This window comes from Paramormyrops kingsleyae, chromosome 15, assembly GCF_048594095.1.
Source record: "Paramormyrops kingsleyae isolate MSU_618 chromosome 15, PKINGS_0.4, whole genome shotgun sequence".
Classification (NCBI taxonomy): Eukaryota; Metazoa; Chordata; class Actinopteri; order Osteoglossiformes; family Mormyridae; genus Paramormyrops; species Paramormyrops kingsleyae.
The window spans coordinates 13,339,205-13,365,382 of NC_132811.1; the positions used below are offsets into that span (position 1 = coordinate 13,339,205).

At 42.1% G+C, this 26,178-nt stretch overlaps 1 protein-coding gene across 5 annotated transcripts in view; it reads right to left on the reverse strand.

The window, feature by feature from the left end:
* The window catches only part of LOC111840122 (rho GTPase-activating protein 29-like), a 38,306-nt gene that overhangs the window by 11,192 nt on the left and 936 nt on the right, over window positions 1-26,178 (reverse strand). Inside the window, exons 2-14 of one of the 5 annotated variants that reach the window (XM_023804618.2) lie at window positions 25,322-25,657; window positions 10,360-10,503; window positions 6,912-7,008; window positions 6,363-6,435; window positions 5,980-6,040; window positions 5,364-5,501; window positions 5,162-5,226; window positions 4,935-5,045; window positions 4,720-4,800; window positions 3,004-3,171; window positions 2,474-2,611; window positions 1,836-2,026; window positions 1,006-1,178 (exon numbers count right to left, since the gene is read on the reverse strand). In XM_023804618.2, coding sequence (XP_023660386.2) covers window positions 1,006-1,178; window positions 1,836-2,026; window positions 2,474-2,611; window positions 3,004-3,171; window positions 4,720-4,800; window positions 4,935-5,045; window positions 5,162-5,226; window positions 5,364-5,501; window positions 5,980-6,040; window positions 6,363-6,435; window positions 6,912-7,008; window positions 10,360-10,503; window positions 25,322-25,571 — 1,690 coding nt within the window. In that variant the 5' untranslated portion in view covers window positions 25,572-25,657. Of the gene's footprint in view, window positions 1-1,005; window positions 1,179-1,835; window positions 2,027-2,473; window positions 2,612-3,003; window positions 3,172-4,719; window positions 4,801-4,934; window positions 5,046-5,161; window positions 5,227-5,363; window positions 5,502-5,979; window positions 6,041-6,362; window positions 6,436-6,911; window positions 7,009-8,228; window positions 8,828-10,359; window positions 10,504-25,321; window positions 25,688-26,178 lie in introns of those variants that run through there. The other 4 variants (XM_023804619.2, XM_023804620.2, XM_072699712.1 and 1 more) reach the window with 4 other exon arrangements.

Genomic DNA, 26,178 nt, shown 5'->3' on the forward strand with positions numbered 1-26,178 from the left:
GATTTTAGTTAGCTAGCTATCTAGCTGTTACCATTAAGTTGTTAAAATTAGTGATATAAAGTAAAGTAATCTATACAACCACTATGAATACAAATGTGAACTAGTAAAAACATGAATACTAGTTAAATAGATAATTTCAGAAAACATCCATTGGACAATTACATGTTAAATACTATCAGCACACAGAAACGAATGGATGCATTGCATCTATACTAAAAAGTCGCAAGTGGACATATACCACAAGTGGACAGTTTTCATCAGAAAGCAACGATATATAACTAAACATGTAAATGTAAATATCCTGAAATATATTTAAAAGTATTTGCTAATATAGGCTTGATTCATTTTGAGAGAAATGCTGAACAATAAATTATGCAAGTTTTTAAGCATAGGGAAGGGGCTGTCGTGTAAATGGTGGATGTGTCATGGCCGACAGGCGGTGTGACAGATTCGAGTTTGGTGGGTAAATGTTGGAAGGGGTAAGCAATGTTATATACAATTTTTTGACCACTTTATGTCACTTCGCTTTTGTTTTCGGAATATTTTCTTTTTGCATAGTTTCATTTGTGATTTGGTTCAGAGAAATAAAAGTTTTATAGGAATCCTTTTTGGTTGTGGCATGTATGAAATGACCACAGATTCAACCTTTGCAAGCTTTTCTCTGGATTAAAAAGCCAATACAAAAAGTAAAAATAAGGACTTAAAAAAATGTAAAAAAGTGAAACAGGTACAAAATTTCTGTACAATTTACTTTAACAGGGGTGTTTTCATGAATGTTTCATTAGCGCACCAGCAAAGGTTACCCTAAAGCAGGGCCATGCAAATCACGGTCCTCAAGGGCCCAGCACTGCTGTTTTTCCAGATTTTCTTTACCTGGGAGCCAGTTGTGAAGCCTCTGGCCAATTAGAGCCAGAAGTTATTAAGCTAACTACCTGGGAGACTTGAAAACAAGGCCTGGGTTTGGAATCGAGGGCCAGATTTTAATAGGGGGGCCCTAAAGCTTACCTTGGATGTCCGTGCTGCTGTTGGATCGCCTTTCTCCAATCTTCCTCCCCATGCGTGACTGGACCGGACTGCCCACCTCCTCATTGCTGTGGTCCCCGGAGTTGAGGGACATTTGTGAAAGGTTTCCGTGGGAGTAGCTGGTGCAGATCCCCGTCCGCTTATGCGGCTGCAACCTAGCGGAAGAGCAGCAGGTGATGTTTGACCGATGGTGGCCATTATTACGATGCTCCTTCACCTTCACCACCCTCTGTGGTGATCTGGAGCCTTTTCTGGGACGCCTACGATGCTGAGGGATGCCTGATTAAATGGCCAACACTCTCTCTTAGAGTCACGCACCGGTTTAGTCAGTGTCACATTATCCGCATAAAGCTAACCAAACAAAATACATGCCATCTTCAGACTCCCTTCAAACTAATAACAACGATATCAACGCAGCCATTCCTCAGCAGTTTTACTATTTATTTATTATTATTATTATTGCTAGCTTAGGGGTGGCACAATGGCTTAGCAATTAGCTTCATACGTACCACTAGTGCTGGAGATAACTGTGCGAAAGAAATGTTCAAACTCCGCCTGAGGTAAAACCACTATGATCTCCAGGTCGTGTGCGTCACACGAGAGGTGACACTATTTTTGCAAAAAAGTAAACAATGACACACTTGCAGTCCAGAGAAGCACTACGGTGTCCATTAGCTAGGTCCTCCTGCTCACCTTCGCTCTCACTCTCTCTCGTAGCTCACCCCCCCCCCCCACCAAGGTTCCAGAGCACTCTTCAGAAGAGTGCTGGCGGCATTGCCGGTGAACCGCCCCTCTGAGGCTTGTCGCCTTACCCAGCATTCTGGGGCACGGGCCCGTCAAAGCAGAAGGCCTCTCCCCTGCAGCGCTCCCTGGGCAGGTTCCTGACGAACTCCATGTAGCGCCGTCCCGGATCGTACAGCTTGGCTGTCTCACAGAGCGACTGGTGTTTTAATGGAAGGGAGATGGCCAGAGCCTGCTGCATCTGGAACCAGTTCACTGTCACCTGTAGGAAGGAGTGGCCAGGCCATAAGTCACCGCAGCTGAATCATAAAGGTGACAGCCTATAATTATTGTTAATATTAGAATAATAGGATCATGATCAGCCACAGAACAACACAACCAAGCACAACATTGACAAATTGACAAATAATAATCAATAAAAATAAATAAATACTAATGAAGCATAACATTATTAAGATAAAAGAATTATATTGATTCCAGAGGAACTTATTCAGTAATTATTATGTACTCCACCCACCCATCCAGTAAAAACCAATCCCAGAAAACACTGGCAATTAGGGGGCTAATATTAAATGGGATGACTCTTATTATTCTTATTATTATTATGATGATGATGATGATGATGATGCAGAATACATCATATAAGTGACATACTATCAGTAGCTAAACCACAACACAGCCCAGTGCCCTTCTGGAGCCAAACACTCACGGCTTTCAACGTCAAGTCGCACTGGAACACCAGCTCTCGAATCTGCGTGAGGATTTCGCCCTTGACGCTCGCCAGCTCCACCCTCTTCACCCCCACGTCGGCAACGCAGGCTTTGTACTGCTCCTTGGCCTCTTCAGCCTGAAACAAGGCATGAGCGGAATCCCATGCACGAGATAGAGAGGCCATTTTCAAAACAAAAGCAAAGATTATAACACAGCTCATCGTACTGTGATTCGTTACAGCGTGTTCCAGACTGAAGCACAAAAAGCATGATAAAGCAGCTTTAATAATGCGACTCATCATCGCTGGGGTGAACAGACCTTTAGTTCGTTTATCTAATTTATTTTATACTGTGTTTGATTGTACCATTATTTCACTGAACTTGTGTAACCCACTTGGACAGTGACAAAAAACATTCTCCAGATTTGATTCTTGATGTCAGTGACCCGATATTACAAGACTATTCTCTGCAGGGGGGGGAGGGGGGGGGGAGATACAGGGAGCCATCCGGGGTGGGGGAGGGTGCATACCTTCTGCAGCGCCTCCTCCTCCATCCTCCTCCTCTTCTCCAGCTGCTTGCCTCCACTGGCTAGCTGCTCCTCCTCGGCGCGGCTGGTGCAGGAGCGTGCCCGCTCGTACTCCTCCAGCCTCTGGGCCTGCAGGAGCCTGGCCTTCCGCAGCGCATTTTCTGCTTCTTGCTAAACCGCAGGAAGGAGCAAAGCAGCTGCTCAGGACCAAGTAGCACACACACGATCGTGCAGCACAGTGTACACACGCACACGATCGCGCAGCACAGTGTACACACGCACACGATCGCGCAGCACAGTGTACACACGCACACGATCGCGCAGCACAGTGTACACACGCACACGATCGCGCAGCACAGTGTACACACGCACACTTGCACACACAGAGTCCCACCCGCACTGTACTAGCATTAATAAGCAAATCCAGATATGTGCACCATATTCAGTGGTACCTCAGAACTCGAATTTAATCCGTTCAGAACTCCGGATGGAATCCTAAAAAGTTTGAGTTGTGATCGAGTTTTCCCCATAAGAAATAATGGAGAATCAATTAATTGGTTCCCGGCCCCAAAAAATTACATCTAAATATGTTTTTTTTAGCATTTAAACACAAAATGAACAGGATAAAACAAGAAGAGCATATACTAAACACATCTAAGCACATTTATCAAAACAGTAATTTGTAAAGTAAGAAAATAAATGTATCCAAACAATGTGTCCTGCCCCAATCGTCCGCCCCTCCCGTGTGCCACGCCCCCTCGTTAGCCCCGTGTGGAATCCCTGTGTCATCAGCTGTTTCTGATTGTTGTCATTAGTCGTCTGTATTTCGTCCGCGTATCAGTTTGTTTCCCCAGTCCGGCCATTGTATTGTCCATCTTGCGTTTTTGCCTGCCTTACCTGTAATTAAACCCCGTATTCCCCGATACCCTGACGTCTGCGTCTTTGTCTCTGTTCCATCCCAGCTTGGCACAACAATATTATTATAATTAAATGTATTAATGGTTTATTATTAATATAAAAATAATTAATAAGAAATCTTTATTTTTAAATGTATTTTATTACATAATAATAAATACTGTTACACTTTGTCTAAATGTATTTTTACTGTCTAAATATATGTATTCAGCTAGTGTAAACATACACGATACTATCACAGCGAATGCGAGGCTGAGACTGAAGCGTTACCCTATGTTTCTGCTGAGAGGCGTGCCGCGTTTGAAGTGATTGGAAGTTATCTTAGGTCGGCATTCACTGTTTGACTTCTGAGATTCAGATCGAGTTCTAGGTAATTTTATTTTTAACTGGTTGGTCCGACTTAAGAAATTCGAGTTCTAATGAGTTTAAGAATTGAGGTACCACTGTACTCTCCGGCTGGCTAGAGCAGATTCTTAGTGCATCTATTTATTGCAAATTCATTGCATAGTGTTGTATAGTGTTGCCCATTTACTAACTGAATTTTTAACTATATTTCTGTTTTTATGTCCACGTCTCAGTATTTTGAAAATGAAATGTCCTCCATATTTACATTCTAATTATCACTCATACATCATATAGCAGAAGATGATAATCAAGCTACTTTGAGTTGAACATGTTATTTAATCGGGGCATATTAATATACAGGATATATCAAAAACACCTTCACTTTGTATTTTTACCCTCATTGTATAGTTTGGGACGTAAACAATGGTCACAACCAGAGAGCTAACTCAAAACACTCACAATTTTTTTTTGTTCCCTCTGCCACTGCTCCTTGATCTCTTTCCTACGTTTGTCCAGTTCATTCTTCCTAGCTAGCAGGGGCTAGAGCAATAGGAATAAAAACAAAAGAAGTGCCATTTTAAGGGAAGCAGACGACACGTTGTTTGTTTATAACAAATGAAAACAAACTGCAACAGCTGCAGTAGCCAAAGAAAACAGCTTCATTTTATACATACCTGAGTGAATTTGTTTGACTGGAGTGCAGCGGCAGTTTGCAGCACCAATTGGCTGTACTCAATGTCATTTTTAAAGGCGGAGATGTAAGCCTCCTGGAATGGCATGTACACCTTCAGCATTAAAAAAAAAAAGAAGGTGAGTAATTTATGCGTTAAAAAGACTGGTATTCAAGTATCTTCCCCGTTCCTCAGTATCTGAAGGCTCAACCCTCGTTAAGCGCATCTACCTGCTGACTTGTGAGTGTCTTCGCAGATTCTGCCATTTTGGCGAAGGCTTTCGCGCATTCGATATCTGGAAGCACAAGCGATGGTTAGAGATGTTCTTGGAGCACGAAGAATAAAACAGAAACCCTGTTTTACAGCCTGGAGGCCATGTCACAAAGGCAAAACCATGAGACAGCATGCTTAAATCCAGCTCCACCCACTCACCCAGGCTGAGCCTCTTCTCCACCCAGGCCAGAAGGTCCTTGGCGTACTTCGACCAGGCCTTGGCATAGAGCAGCGCCGATTCCACACCATTGTCACTGCCCAAGAGCACGCTGTCCACCTCCTCCGCCCGTGGTGACCCTGGAAATACACACCGGACACCAGGGAGGGTGAGACAGTGGGGCACCTGCATCGCTACCAAGACCAGCAACCACTAGGTCTGCGTACCGCGGAAGAAAAGCTGCCGTTGACCTTGCCCGTGGAGGGGGGGGGATCGTCATAATCCCTGCTGACGCTAAGCAGACCCGCTAAGGATTTCCACCCCCTTCTTCGGTGTAACAACACAGACAGTCTGCTGCAACTGCACCCTACTGCACTGGTGCAGACTGCTGCTGTACTCTAGATGGCGTCCGTACGCACTGGTGCAGACTGCTGCTGTACGCTATACGGCGTCCGTACGCACTGGTGCAGACTGCTGCTGTACGCTATATGGCGTCCGTACGCAAGCTCACATCAAAAGCAGAGAGGGGTTTCGGAACTTTCGGGTGCAGGATCAGGTAGTGGGAATTTAGTGTTCCGTAAACCCAAACAGGAAATGTGGATGTGGAGAGACTCTTACCTGGGCTGTCATCCTTTTCAGGAGAAGATCCCCCAGACTCTGCACAAAGGTTCTCAAAAGACTTGAAAAGAAAACAGATCCAGGATCAGTAGGGTCAGAATCGACCAATTATAACCATGTAGGTTTTTGAGATGTATGTGTCCTCCTGACATCAACTGCATGAGTTCTGATACTGCAGGTGTGAAAAAATGTTGAAAGCATGGTTGCGTAATTTGGCAAACATGCACGTAATGCGTCCTTGAGTGATAAGGCTCATATCTAATCTCCTTTTCACTAAGAGTGAATATTACATACTTCACCAGACGATTTGTTTTTAATATACGTTATGAATAATACGATTCACATGGTCGCAAATGGCAAACAAACACAGCATGAATCCTTACTCGGCTTTTGAGAGTCTGGGTCAGTCCCAGTGCTGATCCTCTGTCCACATCTCCCATAAGGAAGTCTGACACTCTGGAGGAAGGAGAGAGGAAGTGACACACAATCACAGCTGGAAAGCACCCGCATCCCAAGGAAAGAAGGGCTCAACTCAGCTATTACTGTAATCTTAACAGCAAAACCAAGTGAAGAAAGTTGAGCTAGATCCCAACAAAGACACTGCTATTTCAAGAGAACTATTCGGACAGCAAATTTCCCTAACTCAGTATATCGGACGTATTTTTGAGAATTTCTCTGGATTTAGTGAGTTTGGGAAATTTAATGAAAGTTCTTCACTGGATTACATGTAAATTATGATGAGGAAGCCTGACTTTAGGTGACCTGCTGTCTCATCTCAAACAAAAAATGGCACTTTGGAAATTTGTTCTTCAGTCGTGTGCTATGGACTATTACCATCAAGGCTCTGAAAACTTCACATCGTACAGTGTTACTGACATCAGTGCCGGAAAGACTGCAGCTCCTTAAGAGAAACAGAAAACACAGGCACTTACACATTGCCAAAAGTGAATGCAAACGTGTCGATAGAAGAGTGTATCTCATCAAAAAGGTTCCTCTTATTCTCTTCATTCACCTCCTTGAAGTTCACACCTGTCGAGGGACACGTGCAATAATACAGTTACTCATTGTAGACAAACGCAATACCAAGAAAAAAATGATTTGATATTAAAAACGGTCCATTCATCTTTCTGAAATTCCCCCCTCAGTTTAAAAATAAGGACAGTGAATATATACAACTATGTAGCAGAATGCTAATAGTACACTTGATGTCATAATTGAGAAAGCAGGGTGAAGCCAGTTCCTGGAACAACTGTGCACCATTGGGCTTTGCTCAGGGGCCCAGTGGTGAAACTACTTTGCTGACCATGGGATACTAGACTTATTACTTAAGTCCATTTTGCTTGACTTCATATTTAGAATGTATTACCGTGTACCAACAGAAACAACCAGTGCCGTAATGTTTACTATTCACAAAAGCCCCCTTTGTGATGTAGGTCTAAGCACCCAAATAAGGGTGTGAGTGACTGGCGAAAACACGTTTGCAAGGGTTACGCAAAACAAGAGCGTGAGACTCTGCGAACCGGCCGGAGGTCTGCACGTGCATGTGTGTGTGTGTGTGTGTGTGTGTGTGTGTGTGTGCGCCATGCCCGCAGGCGCTGACCTCATCCCATCCGCAGGACTGAAATGTCCTCAATGCTTCCGCTCAGCCGGTAGCAAGTTTGTACCGGAATCTTAAAAGGCGGCAGAGGCGGAAAAGGAGGAAAACCTAGGCACTTATAAAATCAGATGAGATGACAAAGAAACTCAGAGAAACTTACCTCATTAAATATCTTTCAACTTAAGCTGTAAGGCCATACCTACAGTAAATCAGCTTTGGTTATGTTAAGGACAAGCAGGCTCAAATCTCATAGGGATTCCTGCTGTTATCCCCTAGACTTGTGCCCCCCCCCCCCCCCGATCAACAAATCCTCTTATGGGACCCCCAGTCGGCAAAATTTATGGAGAGGGACGCCCTGGTCATCAAAATACCCCAGGGTCGCCCCACACAAAATTTATTTCTGGCTAGATTTGGTACACTTAATTGCACAAAAAAAAATCCCTCCCTGAAACTAAAATATAATAATAAACTGATCGTCAATGTTAAAGACAACTGTATTCAGTCTATGTACTAGAAAGCCTAAAAACACCACAAACAGTTTAGAACTAAATACATTAAACTATCAACCCACTGCTTCCTGTCTCCATGCTACAATGCCACAGGAAACTCAGGAATACAGCTCAAAATCCAAATAAAAGTAACCAGCCCTTACCCACTGTTACGCATCCCATTCGGCCAACCGAACTGCGGTTGATGAAACCAGCGAGAAAATACAGGTCAAATGTAACGAAATCCTGGGGCTCAGCTCAACCAATCCAGGGAATTTTCTGAGCTTGCACTTTTCCCAGCACGGGAAAGGTGCCGATATGAAGCCCTTTTCCAAATGAAAGCCCTCAGGAAGGTCCAGGAAAATCTTTTGTAAGGGTTCTGGGAAGATTCTGGTCAGGCACAAAGAGCAAATTCCCGCTGTACTCCTACGAGGAGAGGCACAAGCACCTATCTTCCAAAGACTCAGCCTGCGAGCCGTGACTCTAAGCCTCTGCTATTCCGAGGCTTTCCCCAGGACATCCTGAGGCTGCACGCAGGAACAATGCCCAGGGACGGCAGCTGCTCACAATGCATGCATAGGAACTACATCATCCAGCAAAAATGGCCTTCGAGGAAACACCCACCACTTTGATGGAGAAACTTATCAGGCTTTTTTCCACCCCCGATTAATTCAAAACAAATGGATATTGTTTGCTGAATAAATATGTATGAGATTTTCACACATATCCAGATAAGCCTCTAGGTAGGGTAGATGAAAGCTTAAGGTTAAATGTGTAACTCAACCCACAGAAAGGACTCTAAAGGCACCGCAAATCATCCACATGAATGTAAACTCATAGAGAAAAGATCAAGTATGATAATACTTTTCTGACATATTCATTACTATGTAAAGGCAATTTGTAACAGTTTTACAAAAATTACGTTTCGGTTTTTTTTTTTTTAGGGAATAACATTTTATTTAAAAACAGAGTGTAACGCCTAAACCATCACTGCTATTTAGTGACAGCAGTATGAAAGTGGTTCATTTCTTCAAATCAGAGACATCTGTCTTCAACAAATGGAGACGTGCAACTCTGTGGTAAATTCCGTCAGCTCATTCTCACATCTGGATCCTGTCTGTCTGAACTTGGGACTGCAGCAACGAAACCCTGGATGCCTTTTATTTAGAATTCTGAAAAATGGCCAGAGTAACAAAATCATAATTCAGGTATGAAAACACTTAAAGGCAAAGCAATAACTCGCAAGTGCTCTGAACACAGTGAAGCAACCCCAATACAAATGCTCAGACCTCCTTTATGGAAAGCCCAGAAGCCTAATGTCTTTTATTTAAACGTGCTCTTGTGATTTTGTAAAGTACTTTGAATTGTCTTGTATCTGAATCGTGCTATATAAACTTAATTTGCCTTGCCTAAACCCATGCTTGCTATACTGATTCAGGTCAATACTTTCCTCCGTATCACTTTTCTACAAGACACTGAACTAAGCAATCTGTTTTAATCAATGCAGGTACTGAGATAATTAGAAGGTCAACCACACTGACACTTCAAGTTTCTTCATATCTGGAGCCCAACTAGATTCTAACCTCAAAGTAAGCATGAAATGTTTTATTTCTTTGGATGGAGAAGAAATCTTATGGCTTTAATTGGCTCTCTTGACTAAACTTGATGATGTGACCGTGACATTACAACCCTCCATATCAAGCCAGGGACTGATGATCTGTACTGGAAATCACACGTATGATGCTACTACCTACTATCTGCCACAAAAAATCTGCTATTTGAGACTGCTTTCCCCATACTAGGATGCCAACACAATTAACAGGCGTCCTTAAAGCACTCATGCGGGTCGGATTAAGTTTTCATTTCACAATAAACAAAATTTTCCTCAGATTTATGATTTCATACAAGGTCTACAATCAAAACATTTTAAGTGAAAAACAAAAGAAAAAAGAAACAGACACACAAATAAGGAACAAAGTCATTAAGAGGAGGGATCCACTATAACATGCAGAAGCTTCACACATCTATCAAAATAGCTTTTTTCATCTCAAGCTTAAACATTTTTATCACCCCCCCATAATTCAGAGCTCTGCCCTCGGCTGTATAAATCTGCAACCCCAACACCTCCCCCCCCCCGAAACCACCATTCCAGACACAGCGTGTCTTTTCTTCCAGTCACTTCAAAGCCGGGCCTATTTACGATGACGCGACTGAGCACATCTGCCGAGGGAGGCAGGTCACTAATTGCACGAGCGGCAGCACGTATTTCCTACGGACGGGAGCCGGGCCACTAACCTTTCACCCTTGCGATCACAGTTCCTGCAGCGCTGAGGATTTCCACGGAGTTCAGCACACGGTGTTTGCCGATTACTGCCTTCAGGACTCGCAGTAGGTCCCCCAGCCGTTCCTGGACCACTTGATGGAGGTAATCTTGATTCTCTATTTGACAAAAAGCAAACTGCTAATTAGGATGCTGCAATCATTTCCAGAACCTGACACAACAATATACTGGCTTTAAAAAAGACAGACATGACATTAATAATGAAAGGTCATGAGAAAAACATGAACCATTCTCCTAAAGTCACAGCAGAGATGAAGATCATTTTATAAAGATGACTATAATATTAACACAGAAGGAGTCTGTCTCAGCCCCACCAGTTCCAAACCGTATAGCATTCATGAGTACACTCCTTGCACAAGCTTAATGTTGGGCAATTAAGGTTTGGCCTAGGAGTACACAATCATGTTACTGTATGTTGTCATTGTTATGTTATGTCATTCTGACAAAACAAAACCAACTAAATACAAAGCTTCACTTTCCTCCATAACATCCATGTCCAGTTTTCTATTACAAATATTTAATCATTTACGTGCAAATCTCTAATCACTGTATGTATCAAGAGGGCTAGAAAGTCAATCAGTGGTCTTTCACAGTCTTTACATTGCATGCGTTCCAGCTTCTCCAAGAATAAGCACAGCTGAGAAAATAACAGAAAACCTCAACATTAGCATAACCTGTCCATCACAGAGATGCATCTACTGCTTTTTTTTTTTATCTCCCTGGAAAAATAAGATGTATTTTTAGGGTTGGTTCTGTGACACAATGTACATTTGGAGCTTTTGCAAAGTATTTATCAGCGAGTCAACTATTGTATCACTGACAATGCTGACATGACATACTTCTAAAAGATTTAGTAGTCGTTCTACATTTGAAATTAATATTATATTTCTCAGCTGTCTTACGTTCTTAAGAGAACCTATATACATTTCACAAGAAACCTAGGATATAGAGTTAATGAAGACATTTCTTGAACCACAAGACAGGGACATTAAAGACTTTGGGTTTGAATGATTTATAGAGATTTAGACTAGAGGTGCAGAAAACAATTAAATTTCCCCCTTTCAGCTTATAATCAAACTACTACTCTGCCCAAGATCAGCCGATCTCGAGTCCTGAGGTCCGCGTGGGACTACGGGGGGGCAGGCAGTCCGCGCGGGACTGCGGGGGAGCAGGCAGTCCGCGCGGGACTGCGGGGGAGCAGGCAGTCCGCGCGGGACTGCGGGGGAGCAGGCAGTCCGCGTGGGATTACGGGGGAGCAGATAGTCCGCGTGGGATTACGGGGGAGCAGGCAGTCCGTAAACAACTGCGGGGGAGCAGGCAGTCCGCGCGGGATTACGGGGGAGCAGGCAGTCCGCGTGGGATTACGGGGGAGCAGATAGTCCGCGTGGGATTACGGGGGAGCAGATAGTCCGCGTGGGATTACGGGGGAGCAGATAGTCCGCGTGGGATTACGGGGGAGCAGATAGTCCGCGTGGGATTACGGGGGAGCAGATAGTCTGCGTGGGATTACGGGGGAGCAGATAGTCCATATGGGATCACACAGGAGTAGAGGGACTTTAGCAGTCCCCCCATTTCCTTCTATTGTCTGAATCTTTTTTCATCCTGCGACAAAGACGGGGGGGTTCAAAAGGGCTGAAGTGGAAGACATACCTGTTCGAAAACATTACTGGTACTTCAGACACTAATAGACTTCCAAAGGGTGACAATTGCTGACCAACCAAAAATGTACTATCATAATTAAAGTTCTATTATATTAAATAAAAAGCAATAATTAAGGTTCATTAGTATGTGTACTTGCTATGCTCTTTGAGCAGGACATCAAAGATATTGAGATAGGTCTGACAAAAACATGCACCTGAAACAGAGACTAGAAAATAACTTCAACTGAGTTGCTATTTTATGCAATATCAAACTACAGTAGGTATACAGCCACTGACAATATTACGGCGTGTGGCAGGTAAGCAGTCTTTTCAAAGGAATGATAAATACAAGTGTGATACTTCTGAATAACCACAGTATCAACAGGGGGAGTGAACCCAGAAGTGGGAAGAGACTTCAGAAATGTCCCGGTAAGTCAAACCCATCGATCTTAAGCGTGATGCAGACTATGGGGAGTGAGGAGACACTGTGTACCAGGGAGTGTATTTTACAAAAGAAAGAGCTGTATTCGGGGTCGGGGGCCATCGCTGTGTGACTGAGAAGCTCTCATCGGTATTGATTTTGCCCCCCACCCCCCTCCAACTGGAAGGTAGGTAAACATCATGAGAAGCTCAGGTAAACCTCATCTGTGGGGAGTGCTGCATGAGTGATGTGTGGCCAGCATGTTCAGACTGACCTAGACCTGAGCGATATGGCCAGGATCTTCTATCCTCTCACACACCAACTGAGAAACAGCTGTGCAAAACTGCCTCTACTTAATACCAGACAGAAACGCAAAGACATCCTAATGAAGGCATGGCTAAGTGACAGAGAAAATATTTTGCGAAGAAATTTAATCCAAATGAGAGAAGCTTTGAAAACTGTCATATACAGAGCAAAAATTGCCTATAGCCCTGCCTTTCCGGCGTCAAGTAAATTGTAAATCTGATGAGAACTTTGCATGAAAGAAAAGAACAAAAATATTTTTGTGATCTTTGCATTCATTCCGAGTGAAAGTCGTATCCGTCAGACAAACGCATACATCATGCGATGATAAACAACAAGAATAATGACAACATTAAGCTAATCCCTGAGTTGCCATTTACCTTCGGTCAACTTTAAACATCTTAATTATGACGGGTCATAAGATATTCATTTTGTAGAACATGCTCAACTATTTGAGAATTTGAGAAAAGTAGTCATTAACATATCACCAAAAATATAAAAACCGCTCTTAGCCAACTGCTATGAATTCCAGAGTTTCCGTTTCAACAGAAACTGTGAAAATACAGCAAGTGGACAAGGTGAGCAGTCCAGTTATGTCTGATCACGGTGACAAATTCATCCCTCCTGTGAGGTGGACCAGGACGCCTCTTCTCCATGGTCTGGGGCTGCCTCCAAAGAACACACATTCCACTCTGTGCTGATGCCACACCTTAGACCAGGCCCACCGCAGAATAAATGTTTTCTCACATATATATTACGCAGCGGGTGGCTGACTGCAAAGCAGACCGTGGGGTGTCACCTCTCAACTAAATAAGCCCATGTGCTTCAAATTTTGCTTGAAGATTATAAAAATAAATTAACCTGTACTTAAAAAAATAAACAATAAATATAGCTAATACTTGCCTCCCAGTGCCCCCCCAAATCTAAAAAAAAAAAACTTCATTTCACTCTCAAATGGCAGGCTCAGGGTGTTGGAATGAACTCCTACGGCACCATGAGAACGATCGATCCCAACTTCCTAGCGCTGTTCAAACACTCCAAGGCTGCCTTTCAACATTGAATGGAAGCCAATCTCAGATAAGTTACTGCCCCACGAACCAAGCTGCTAAGATCACGAGGGAAAAGCAGGGGACCTTGGCGTCATGCTGTGTTTTGTACGAATGCCGAGAGCTGGCATTCCAGGCATACTCCGCTACGAAGGGCCCCGAGTACTCCCACGCAGAGGCAGCGGCCCGACACATGGGCTGAGTTAAGCGAGTCCCGTATCCCAAAAGCAGGAGTCCTACTCAGCTGGATGTCCCTCCGGTAAAAAAAACCCACAATCATAAAAAAGCGGCGGATTCAGATCCCCACAGCGCAAATGACCATTTTAACAAGGAGTCAGGAACTTCGATTAAATATTTACAAGCATACAAGGAAATAAATTGTTTGATTTGTTATAAGAATATCCTTGGCTGGTGTATCTTTTCTGAATAGCGGTCACTCAGCCAGTGGTTAATGAGAACATTGTGGATATTTGGCTTATGTTAAATGAATCAATGTTATCAGTGCCCATCAATCAAGTATTCAAACACTTGCTGCCTACATATTTAGAGACTGCACTATTGTTACCGGCGTAATCAAGGACTAAGTATTTAAACAAATGCTATGGTACACAAACCATGTATTACTTTCTGGGTTTGTACAACACAAAATCTGATAGCTTTAAAAAAGGATTTACCAATTCAGTAATTTAGTAATCCATGATTTCCTTTATTGCTGGATTTTCCCATCTGACGTGACATCTTCATTTTACATCTGCAAGACTACAGGCTAATCAGACTAACTTAAAGTCCATTGTGACCTAAACAGCATTTGAAAGAATCAATTAATTCTGGTGCAACAGCAAAGTCAAGGAGAACATTTCTTGTAAGTACTGTGTTGGTAAAGTATACATAGGCAGCTCACAGTTGTTAATTAGTTTCCTCCGTGTCACTGGGAAAGATACTGCCCCTCCATGTACCCCTCACTCGGTTCCCGAAGAATCAGGTGTTGCTTTGATCCAACTGTACACACCTGGCCGTGGACTGACATAGTCGTCTGTTAGTGTCCCCCTTCCAGGTCCCCCACTCAGCACAGCTGACAACAGGCAGCACAGCACTGACCACCTCAACCTTTAATATTTTTTTCCTAAAACATCAGGTACAGGACCCCTTGACACCCGGGAAATCATCAAAAATTAAGCTGAAAATGATATCGCAGCACAAGAATACAAAAGTCCTCTGAGCAGTCTGGAGTGGCTGCATTGGCAAATTCTCATGCAGATGCCTTAAAGAAAATGTATTGAATATTTGCCTAAATACAAATATTTCATTTTTATTACCTCAGCCTGGCTCAAAGGCTGAGAACCTAAACATCACAGTAAATGCTGCAACGGTAGTACTTTTAATAAAGATATTAGTCATAAAAGTCTGTTTTTCCCCCCCAAACATCTTCCACGGAAATCATCACTCCATATCCTTCTCTGGTTGATATAACCACATAGGCTGGTATGGCATAGCTGAACTCAAAATATAGAGCCCAACAGCTATTTACAGACTGATGATTTAACTGACAGGTGATTTAACTTGGTTACCTAAGTCCCTGTCCACTGTCAATCCCATCAAAGCCTCTAACTGTACTCGTGAATGACAGCACAGTAAACAATGATTCAGTTCATAATCTCTGTAGGAATTCAGACTCATACTAAGGTCACCAAAGAACTGTTAGCTATTATCAACATGCTATGGATAAGTAATGTAATTACTAGTACAACTTGGATTTGGTTGCTAGCAGTGACCAGGAAGCAACATTCTAGTCCAGGGGTAGGCAAGCCGGATCCTGGAGTGCCGACATCCAGCAGGTTTTCCATCCTACCTCATGAGTAATCTCTGCCTGAGATCAGGTGTGGTTCAGAGACCAGGTAGGATGGAAAACCTCCTGGATGCTAGCACTCCAGGATCAGGCTTGCCTACTCCTGTACTAGTCTGTTAAAAAAATTCTGAAGTTCTATGTAATAAAATATGAAATATTCTTGAAATTATCAACTAAAACCTGAATTGACTAACGACAAAAGGACAGCCCAGTCGCTGGCATCTCCCGGACTGTGGGGTTAAATCCAGCTTCTATTTGTGCGGGATTTGCATGATCTCCATGTCTTACATGAGTTTTTTCCAACTGTCCAAAGGCCGGAAGTTGGAAAATTTGCATCTCGAAATCACCCAAAGTGTAAAATTGCGGGTGTGAGTGTGTGCACAGTGCATCACAGGGTGCATATGCCACCCCATCCAGAGTGTTTCCCTGGCCTGTGTCTTATGCTGCGTGGGATGGACTTCAGCTCCCATTTGACCTCGACCTACAAGTGCTTGGACGATGAACGGATAGAACTACAACCATGCAAATTATAAATAATCTGGTATTAATGCAATCGTTACAAAAGAGTTAACGATTTATTATTCTTGAAATAATCAGCATTCAATAGCATATAATTTGTATTGTAACTTGCTAAAATATTAATATGGTAAAGCGCAGGGCTCAATCGATGCTCAATCCATGCCACTCAGGCACTGTTTATGACCAGTATTACGAAAGGATTATAGAATATGCTTCCACAAACGTAACGTGAAAACAGAGCAAACATCACCTTCGAACATTCGGGAATTGGCAAAGTTCAGTAACACAAGAGGACCTCGGGCTAAACAAATGGAACCCTTTATTACGCAAGGTTAAAAACAGAAAGTATATAAATTAAATCAAACATCTGTTAAAGTGGAATTCTTGTAAAGCGGTTTCAGGCGTTGACTTGATAACACAAAAACGTCATATTGTTAAAGACTACGTAGGTAGCCCAGAGTCAGTGACCAACTGAATATGCCAGGAAGATCTTCCTTCCAAAAGTTAACAGAAACAAAGTTACCTTCCATGACGTTACTGGCAAAGGAAAAGATGGCCCAAGAGTAATTTTAAAAACATTTCAATATTTTAATTTTAAAGCATCAATAATGAAATTAACTTAAAGCCAGGAAGAATTCTGGATATCAGGCTTGGTGCAAAAAAATCAAAATATCATTGATATTTATCTAAAGAAACATCTAAACTCATATTCTAACTACTTTCTTGAGTGAACGTAGCCAAATGCAGGTACTGAAAATTAAAAAAAAAAAAAAAAATAGAAAATGACTTATTTCATCTGTATCTATGCTAATGTGGCTTACAGCCTGCCCGTACTGACGAAAAATTCTTCCTGCACATTCCTGAAGTACTTCACAGGAGGAGCAGAAATATGCTGATGTTTACCATTTTGCATAGCCTCGCAACGCTGCCTTGTGACTGGAATGGAGTTGAGTGACTGAGAGGCCCAGGTGTTGCTGGTGTAAAACACGTACTCCTCTCCCACAGAACACAAACACACACAGAATCACAGTGAGATCATCAATGCTGCCACTCACGGTCATGAAGCACAAATCTGTACTCCCCAACTTCCTAAAATGAAGGGGAGCAGTCAGCGTTGCATGGAAGGCTGGGTCAGTGGTGTTTTGTCAATACATTAGATGATGTTGATGCAAACAGAAGCAGAGCCATCCAGGCACCAAAGGGCTGAGGATTTACCTCATCCCCCCCCCCTTCTTCAAAAAGTGCTTATTCACAGCTATAAAACTTGCTGCGTGTACAAAAACGCAGGTGCCCCTGGCTACTGTTGGAACTCCTGCAACACTTCCACAATCACCAATATCCTTTATATTTACCTGGTCTATAACAGTGTGCATTTAAGACCAGATACAATTACAAAATCAGTTAGTGAAACAAGACAAGTTGGTGTTAAAACAGCAAATGTCGTAACATTACCAACTGCGACTTTTTAAGGGAAAAACAAATACTATTTTCTCATCTGTTACACTTTGCTTTCCGTTACATCTTGCTTCATATTAAACGCAGCTAAATCCCACCCAGTACCAATTATCGGTTTATATAGTCGGGTCGTAACAGAGTCTATGCCTAAAACGCATCAATCCAACTCAAAGGACTGAGAAAATCCTTTGCTAAGAAGCAGTAAACGTTTTATAGGTTTAATTATGTGACAAAAATTAGACCAGGGCGTAGCGATTACAGAGGAATGAAACGTTCACAGATTGTCGTCCAAATTTAGAGTGAAATTAAGATCATTAAAAAGGAGATGAAGAATGACACCGGATGTAAGCAAACTTTCGGATGATTTAAAGCGGCTTGAAACAGCGCTGCACAAAAAAAAATCCATAAAAGGACCTCAGCAACTAGCTTTACAAAGGGTGCTGAAATCGAGGGAGAGGAGCAAAGCTCTGTTATACCCATCGAAGACGTCCTTCGCGTCAGCGAGAGGACTGGCACAGCTAATTTTAGGTTTGTTATTCTTTGACGGGTAATTTCGACCACAAATCACAGCGCTGCATGAAAAGTTCTCAGAGGACCGGCGGCTAAATAAGTTTCCCACAAACTTTTGGTATCATGCGAGGAAGCACTCCCATGCAGCGCCGCCGGTACGGGAGCGGACCTTTAGCGAGATACAGCTGGGAGACAGAGGCAGACGGAGAATGCCGCGGTCTGGAATGAGCTCTTTATTCCCCGGAATCCCTCATCCGGTTCGAGATTCCAGGGAACGCAGTACTAAGGAGATACCAGGTCGTTTCAGGCCTAACTGTTGCCCGTAGTATAGTAAGAGTAGCGGTTGATTTTCAACGACTTACACAGTCTTGGCAAAGCACCAATCTGTTAAATATTAAATCAGGCTGCATACACCCAAAGAGACCGATCTGTTCAAAACCAGCCCGTGTTTTTTCCCCCTGTGCTAGCACAATCAGGTTTGAGCCTATAATTATACTCGTAAATAATGGTGAAAACAAAGATCCTTAGATGAGAACAGCGATTGCATGGTCTGCCATGATTACGGTCTAATCATGAACTGAACATAGGCTACATATGAAGAAAGCAGTCACATTTGTGGTTATACGGGAATATTTCTAACAGCACTGTAAACCAAAATATATCGTTACCCCAGCATATTAAATACGTAGATATTTATATAGACACACACCTATCATATATACTAGTATACTATCTGCCTCAATTGTACATTGCTTTCGAAAAGAATATCCACTAAATAAATGTACATAAATGCACTATAGCCTATTATATCATATATACCTATCATAACTGTACCAACCATAACTGTATACATATATTGATGCGAACATTGTCCATTGAACAGACTGCTTTGTGTGTGTGTGTGTGTGTGTGTATATATGTATGTATGTATATATATATATATATATATATATATATATATATATATATATATATATATATATATATATATATATATATATATATACATACATACATATATACACACACACACACACACACACACACACACACTTATGTGGAGGAAGGGTGATTGTGTGTGATGTGTTTATGATCTCTGTCATCGCATTCTCAGCCACTACCAGCCTGAGACTATACTATACAGAGAGAGAGAGAGAGAGAGAGAGAGAATTACAAACAGGAAGCACATTACACATTTATTTTAAAAGCGCTATAAGTCAAACTGACATTCATGATAAGAAGTTCCAGACACCCGGGCATCACACACACACACACAAACATACACACCATGGCATCACACACACACAGACACACACCACGGCATCACACACACCACGGCACCACACACACACGACGCGTTCGGCCTGGACCTCAGCCCATCAGAACAGCCTCCGCCGGTTCCCATCAGACCAAATAAAGCATCCTGCCTTCCAATCCCCCCCCGGGTCCCGGGCTGCTCCCTGAGGAATAATAAGATTTTCAGTATTTTTAGAAGGCCTCCAGTTTACTTCTACGGATTCAGCAGTTTGTAAGCGAGGATGAAAACCAAAACAGCCCCTCTGTGAAAGCACCGATACGGCACGGCTCCGGACTCTCCGACAGATCCAGCCTGTCATCGAAAATCCTGAATATTTACTCAGCAGGCCCCCACCTGCACCCCCCTTTACCCAACCCACTGACTAACATAACCAGGTGGAATAATCATGCACCTCAGTTGGGACAGAAATGAGATTTGAAATGTGCAAACAGCAGCTCTGAGGTCTTATGCTGGGCACCGTGAGCGGGGCCGCCGAAGCAGGGCCCTGGAGCAACAAGCCGGCATTTGTTCTGGAGGAATGCAGGGTGTGTGGGGGTGGGGATACACTCAGCCTGCCTGCGGAGACCAGGCTGCCTTCCTGTCCTGCTTATACTGATTAGCTGCACTGGGGTTCATGTCAATGAGGCCCTTACCAATAAATTAAAAAATACATAAAATAAACAAATGGAAAAAGTAAATAAGTGAACAAAACCAATTACAACTAAATTAAAATTAAGTACATAAAAAGAGTAGATGGAGAACTTATTTCTCCTAATTTCCATACCACTGGTAGAAAAGAAACACCTTATCCAAAGCAGTCAGCTACAAATGAGGAACTTCTGAGCAGGACTGAGGCTGTGGAACCTTACTGTAGGCTACAGACAGGTGTGAGCACCGCTTGTCTTAAGCCAAGGGAAAGGACAGAAATATGGGGATCTATGCTTTTACAATGCAGTACTTCTTAGGACTGGCATTGCATGCTTGGTGTCCCCTGCCTTGTGCATTCTGGGATAGGCTGCATAGGATACAAGGTTGGGGTACATACTGGATGAGATTTCTGTCCATTGCAAGGCACATACATGAACGCACACCCACACAAACACTTTGGGTAATTTAGAGATGCCAATTAGCCTAACTGCATGTCTTCGAACTGCAAGAGGAAACCCAAAGGGGACGAAGAGAACATGGCAACTCCCCATGCAAGATCGGAGGCACGATTCGATCCCCCAGCCCTGGAGGTATGATGCAACTGTACCATTGAGCCACCTTCAAACTGACGTGTATTTTTATTTTCACAAAATGTAACAACAAAATAGGCCTTGAAGATATTTTAAGATTGACACCCTATATGCTAGAAAATCATTGTGAAGTTGGAAATTTAAAAGAACAGAGGAACTTGGCAGAGAAATATTGCTGTGGTTTCTATTACCAATGCAAAAAAAAAAGAGATCAGGTGAATCCTTACATTCTCATTACACTTACATAATTTCATGAATGAGCTTCTTAAATTACCATAAAGCACTGCAACTTCCTCATACAAGTTGTTCTATTGTGTATTAAACTAACAGTAACCAGAAATTTACAAAAGTGGCTACTAAATTGAAATCCACATAATGAATCAAGAAAATTATGAAAGCTAATCTGCTTAATGACTGTTATACTTATCAAACAGTTTATTCACCGCTGACGGTTCTGAAACAGAGGACAGTAACGTACAGCAACACCTTCATTCAGAAAAGGTTTGTATTTACAACCCAGTTGAACCTGCCCATACGCAACATTCACGATTCAGAAATGTAGCCCGGCACAGTTTTCCAGACCAGCCCTTCCCTGCGTACACACTGATAATAACCATTTACGGTTAAAAACGATACTTGTATAAAAAGAATACCAAAAAAAAACATGGAATTTGTGAAGGGATTGGCAGCAGCCTTGCACTGGGAATAATCACGGGCCTTTGGCTATTCTTACATGGGAACAAGCTTTCAGATGGATCGGCGTGACAAGCCACTGAATCACATTCCTGCGCATTATAGTGAATTCTCAACAATATATCACAACACTGAATCCCGGGACATTGTTTTAGGTATTAAAACAATGCTGTTGCTTTATGGCACATACTACACAGTGAAAGGCCAATTTTAAACCATATACTTACAGTGTATATGTACAAGTATTTTCTAAAACTGGAAAAATTCATAAGGTGGAAGGGACATAAATATATTTTAATCACTGGATTGCGAGACTCTAAATTATTTTACTTAGAATGGTGCCATGTTTATGTAGCACCCTAATTTCCTATAAAAATCACACACGGAAGATGTTTGTTGACCAATATCTTAACTCTCATCTAATTACCAGAGTCATAGGGAAGGCTAATCTACAAATATTAAAACACCCACTATGAAGGAACTTCATAAGCATTAAGTGTTATGGTTCTTATATGGAGGACACAAAAGGACTTGTGGACACTGGATATGTGGACTTTTGACTGAAAGGTTTAATACTGAGTAGGTCTACTACGATTTGACAACCACCGTTTTAAAAAAACATTAATTTAAATTCACAAATGCAAATGACATGAATACTTCCAATAAACCTGTCACTCAGAATATTGTCCAAACAATTAACATTTTCATAACAGACCAAATGCAGTGCTTTTAAAAATGTATTCTTCTTTATTCTTCAGAGTATTGCAGTATTAAAAAGACACTTAAGACCTTGCCTTATTCCACAAAGCTACGCTGCCTATTCCAAACAGGACAGTGTCTTCCAGTTAATGAGCTTTTTCCTGTATTTGGTCTGAAATAAACCTACTACTTGCATGCAAGACTTCATGCAGCCACTTCATTTTACGGAACAATCATAAATGAACCCCAATATACAATGTATCTCTCAGAAGGTCCAGTGACAACTTCAAAGACAGTTATAAAGGTGCAGTGAGGGAAATCACTAACTTCAGCACACCAAATACCCCCCCAAACAGCCAAGTGAAACTGTTTAGCTGTAGCAAACACAAAAATGTGGTAATTATACTCCATTACTTGCCCAGTGACGACCATGGAAACATGCCTAGGATGCTTAAGTGCTCGGGATGCAATATGATAGCGAGGCCAAATTAAACCAGGCCGCCAACTTTGTTACAATATATCAGTTTTTTTTTTTTGGCTTCGCTATCATATTGCATATTGTATTTATGTATCTTATCATGACCGGGTGGCATACCTAAAGATAAATATGAGTCCATGAATAGGAATCCATATGTGCTTCTGAAGCATCTCAGAATTCAGGACATTTAAAATTTAAACTTAAATGGAAAACTTTAATGTATGAACATATTAACTATTATGAGGCATGAAAATAAAGAAATAAAATAAATCATAACTGGTTTATATTGGTATGTAGCCTAGTAAAATGTAGATCAGTCATTTAACACCAGTAGGCCTATCAGTAGTAAAACGTGATCATATTTTTAATTATTTTTTTAGTTTTAATCGGGTTTTAGTTTCTGATCTCCGGGTTAACAAACCAATCACCTAGAGCCGTATAAGCGTCTTTTTCACAGACAAGGAAGCACAAGAGAATGCACAAGAGCTGCACATGAAGTAAAGCTGACCCACAGATGCAGGGGTAGGAAGCCTCCCCCCCAAAAAAAAAAAAAATAATAAATTCTGTTTTCTACTCTTTTCACGCACTTTCCGAGTCCGTTACAAGTGGAGATCTTTAATTACACACAACGCATGTTTAATTATAGTGATTCTCCTGAGGGATGGTCTACAAACCCAGGCCTGATTCATCAGCTTTTAAGAAGTTAAACAGAACTTCTGTGAGATACAGCTAATGACTGGTGAAGTGCTTCCTATCAAGATAACAGCCACCCACATTTCAAAGTATGAACAAAATATAGGTCAGAAGAAGACCCACCCCCACCTTAAAAAGGAAAAAAGAGCAACTTTTAACACCCTATATAATTGGGTAGTATTTGACTCTTGTAGATTGATTATTCTTTTTTATTTAAAAATAATTTGACAGCTAAATCTGTCATGCATGTATATTCCTGATCTTCATTCGAAAAAGCACAAGCTAACTACAACTCACTCACTTTACCTTTGAAGACACAAACACAAGGCCTCATATCTGTTAGTACAAAGGGAAAAAAATCCCTTGCTTAAGTTATAATTAAACAAAACAACAATGTACTTTGTCATACTTTCAGGCTTCCAGGAATGCTTCGTTGACAGGCAGATCACCTCGAACCTCTGCAGGACCTCAAAGATTGTCTGTGTAGGCAGAGCACAAGCTACCCCTCCATTAAGAGGAATGCAACAAAGATTAGGACTGCCAGCCAACTGCTGGTCTTCCCGCGCACGGCCAGGCCAGAATGAGCCATATTTAAGAGCAACTCTTCAGTTCACAGCTGCACAGATCTTTACACTACGATGGGACTTGGTATTCGGCAACACATCAAAAAAAAAAGAGAAAAACTCACAGCCAGCTGCGAAATCATTGACTATATTAAAGCTGTGCATTTGCTTGTGTCTGTAGTTGACAGGGTCTGGAAATTTTGAACAAGTGTGAACTTCTGTAAAGCAATATTTTTGATTTCCGCATTTACATTATTTACATTACGCTCAAGCATAAATACAAAAAAGAACAGTCTTGTAATAAAGTTTAAAAGTGCCACACATATAAAAGGCCAAATAACGTTTCTGGCCAGATTCAACTACTTCGACGGTTGCATTTTTTTCAAACTGATATTTTTAAAAGATAAAAAGCAGGAATGATAAGGCAGTGGTGTTGCATAAAGAATTTAACATCCACAAGACAAAAAGCCCCCAGTAAACCATGTGTATGTTTATGAAAGGTACACCTGTAATACACTGTTACTCAATCCAACATTATCTAGAATTACAACCATCATACTCTGGGAATGCTGTATATAATGTGTGAAGGACACTGAGTCAGCATTACATAATCCATCTTCCAGCTGCTTATCCAGTACAGGGGGTGATGGGGGAGGAGAAGGATGGATATGTTTCACTATTTTTTGGCCTTCAAACGAGCTTCTTTGTTTCAAGTTGCTAGAAATGGAAACAAAAATTCTTGGCACTGTTACATTGCATTTTTTCATTATTTTAGAGGACATGATTGTTAGCTTGGGTTACTTGGATAGCCTGAGCTTTGCAGGTGTATTTTCATTATACGGATATAACCGTGTCCTTCACCTCGACCTAGGTCACCGATCAGAAAGAAGATGAGGGCATTCGCTAGGACCATAGCTGTATTCTAAAGCACCAAGAAATCCTGTTGTTGACATAACTTAGGGACAGGAAGGATTATGGGAAAGTGGCACCTTGACTAAGCACCAGGCCAGTGCAGTAATGGAAAGCTTGCTGTTGACAGATCGGATGAGGTTAGCAGAGGGTACAAAGGAGAACTGTACCAAGCAACTCAACAGCTTTATTGGCTAGATCTGACTGACTGCTGAAACAGCAGCTCAGTCCAGCCCACTACAGATCAAAAAATCCCACGGCTACATTTTTGCTTTTATAGCACATTTTACAAGTGGTTTTACGAGCCCAAAAAAAAACTATATTTTGGCTGCAATCTGTTTTGTAGTAGCTTGAGTCATAATAACCAGCTGGCTATGTTGGCCTACTGGGGGAATGATTTCGATCCAACAGACATCCATGCTGGCATATATGAATTACAGCATGAAGAACTTCATGAGAACATTACTGCTGATTTGGATCATCTCCAGAGACCTCCGGTCTCAAGATACAGCCCAGATATCCATCTGGAGAAACACCACCACACATGAATCAAGAATGACGCTGTCCATAACAGCTCCAAGAGTGAAATGTAATATCAAGACGCACCTTCGGACAGGAAGGACTCCTTAAGACGCAGGAGGACGTCAGCGACCTGACGCACGTCGTTAACCAGCTGCATGATGTAGCCGGGGTCTTCTCCAGGGCTGTCCACGCCATCGACGACACCAACGGAGTTCAGAGAGCTGCCCTTCAGATTTCGGCTGGCTCCCCAGGTCCCCGGGCCCGCAGAAAGGGGGAAGAGGCTGGAGATGCCCAACGTGCGTTTATTTCCACCGCTGTTGCTGTGTCGCAACATCCCCGCGCCGCTGAGCTCTCGCCCAGGGTGATTCACACCTTACCACCACTGAGCTCCTCGTGACTCCAGGCGATGGAGAGCGACTCCTAAGGCAATAAGATGCTTTTTATTTTTTCCTTCAGGAAAGGGAACAGGAAGAGGGCAATTCTCCTCTCTGATAGCACAATATCATCACATTAACAATAGCAAACAATATCCTGTTATCGTGCATGACTCACTTTTGCATGTAATGCAAAAAAATCTAACATTATACGAGAAACGTCCTCATTCATATATATGCCCGTACTTTAACAAAAAAAAAAATCCAATAGTTACAAAAAAGATAAACCTAATCATGCATATGATAAGCTTAGTAATATTTCATCCCGCTAAGACAGCTGTAGGATAGCTGCTTGACAATGTGGCTATTTCTTTTTTGCTTATTGACCAGACACTATCATTAAAATATCAAAATCTAATGTGAGAACATTAAGGTCAGTATGAACTGCATGTACCCCACATTTCTCGATCCCAGCCTTATATTAAAAGTAGGGTTGGGAGACTTAGAAAAAGCGTTAAGGAGTAATGCCATACAATTGCATTAACTGTATCCTGGGATGCCAAAAAT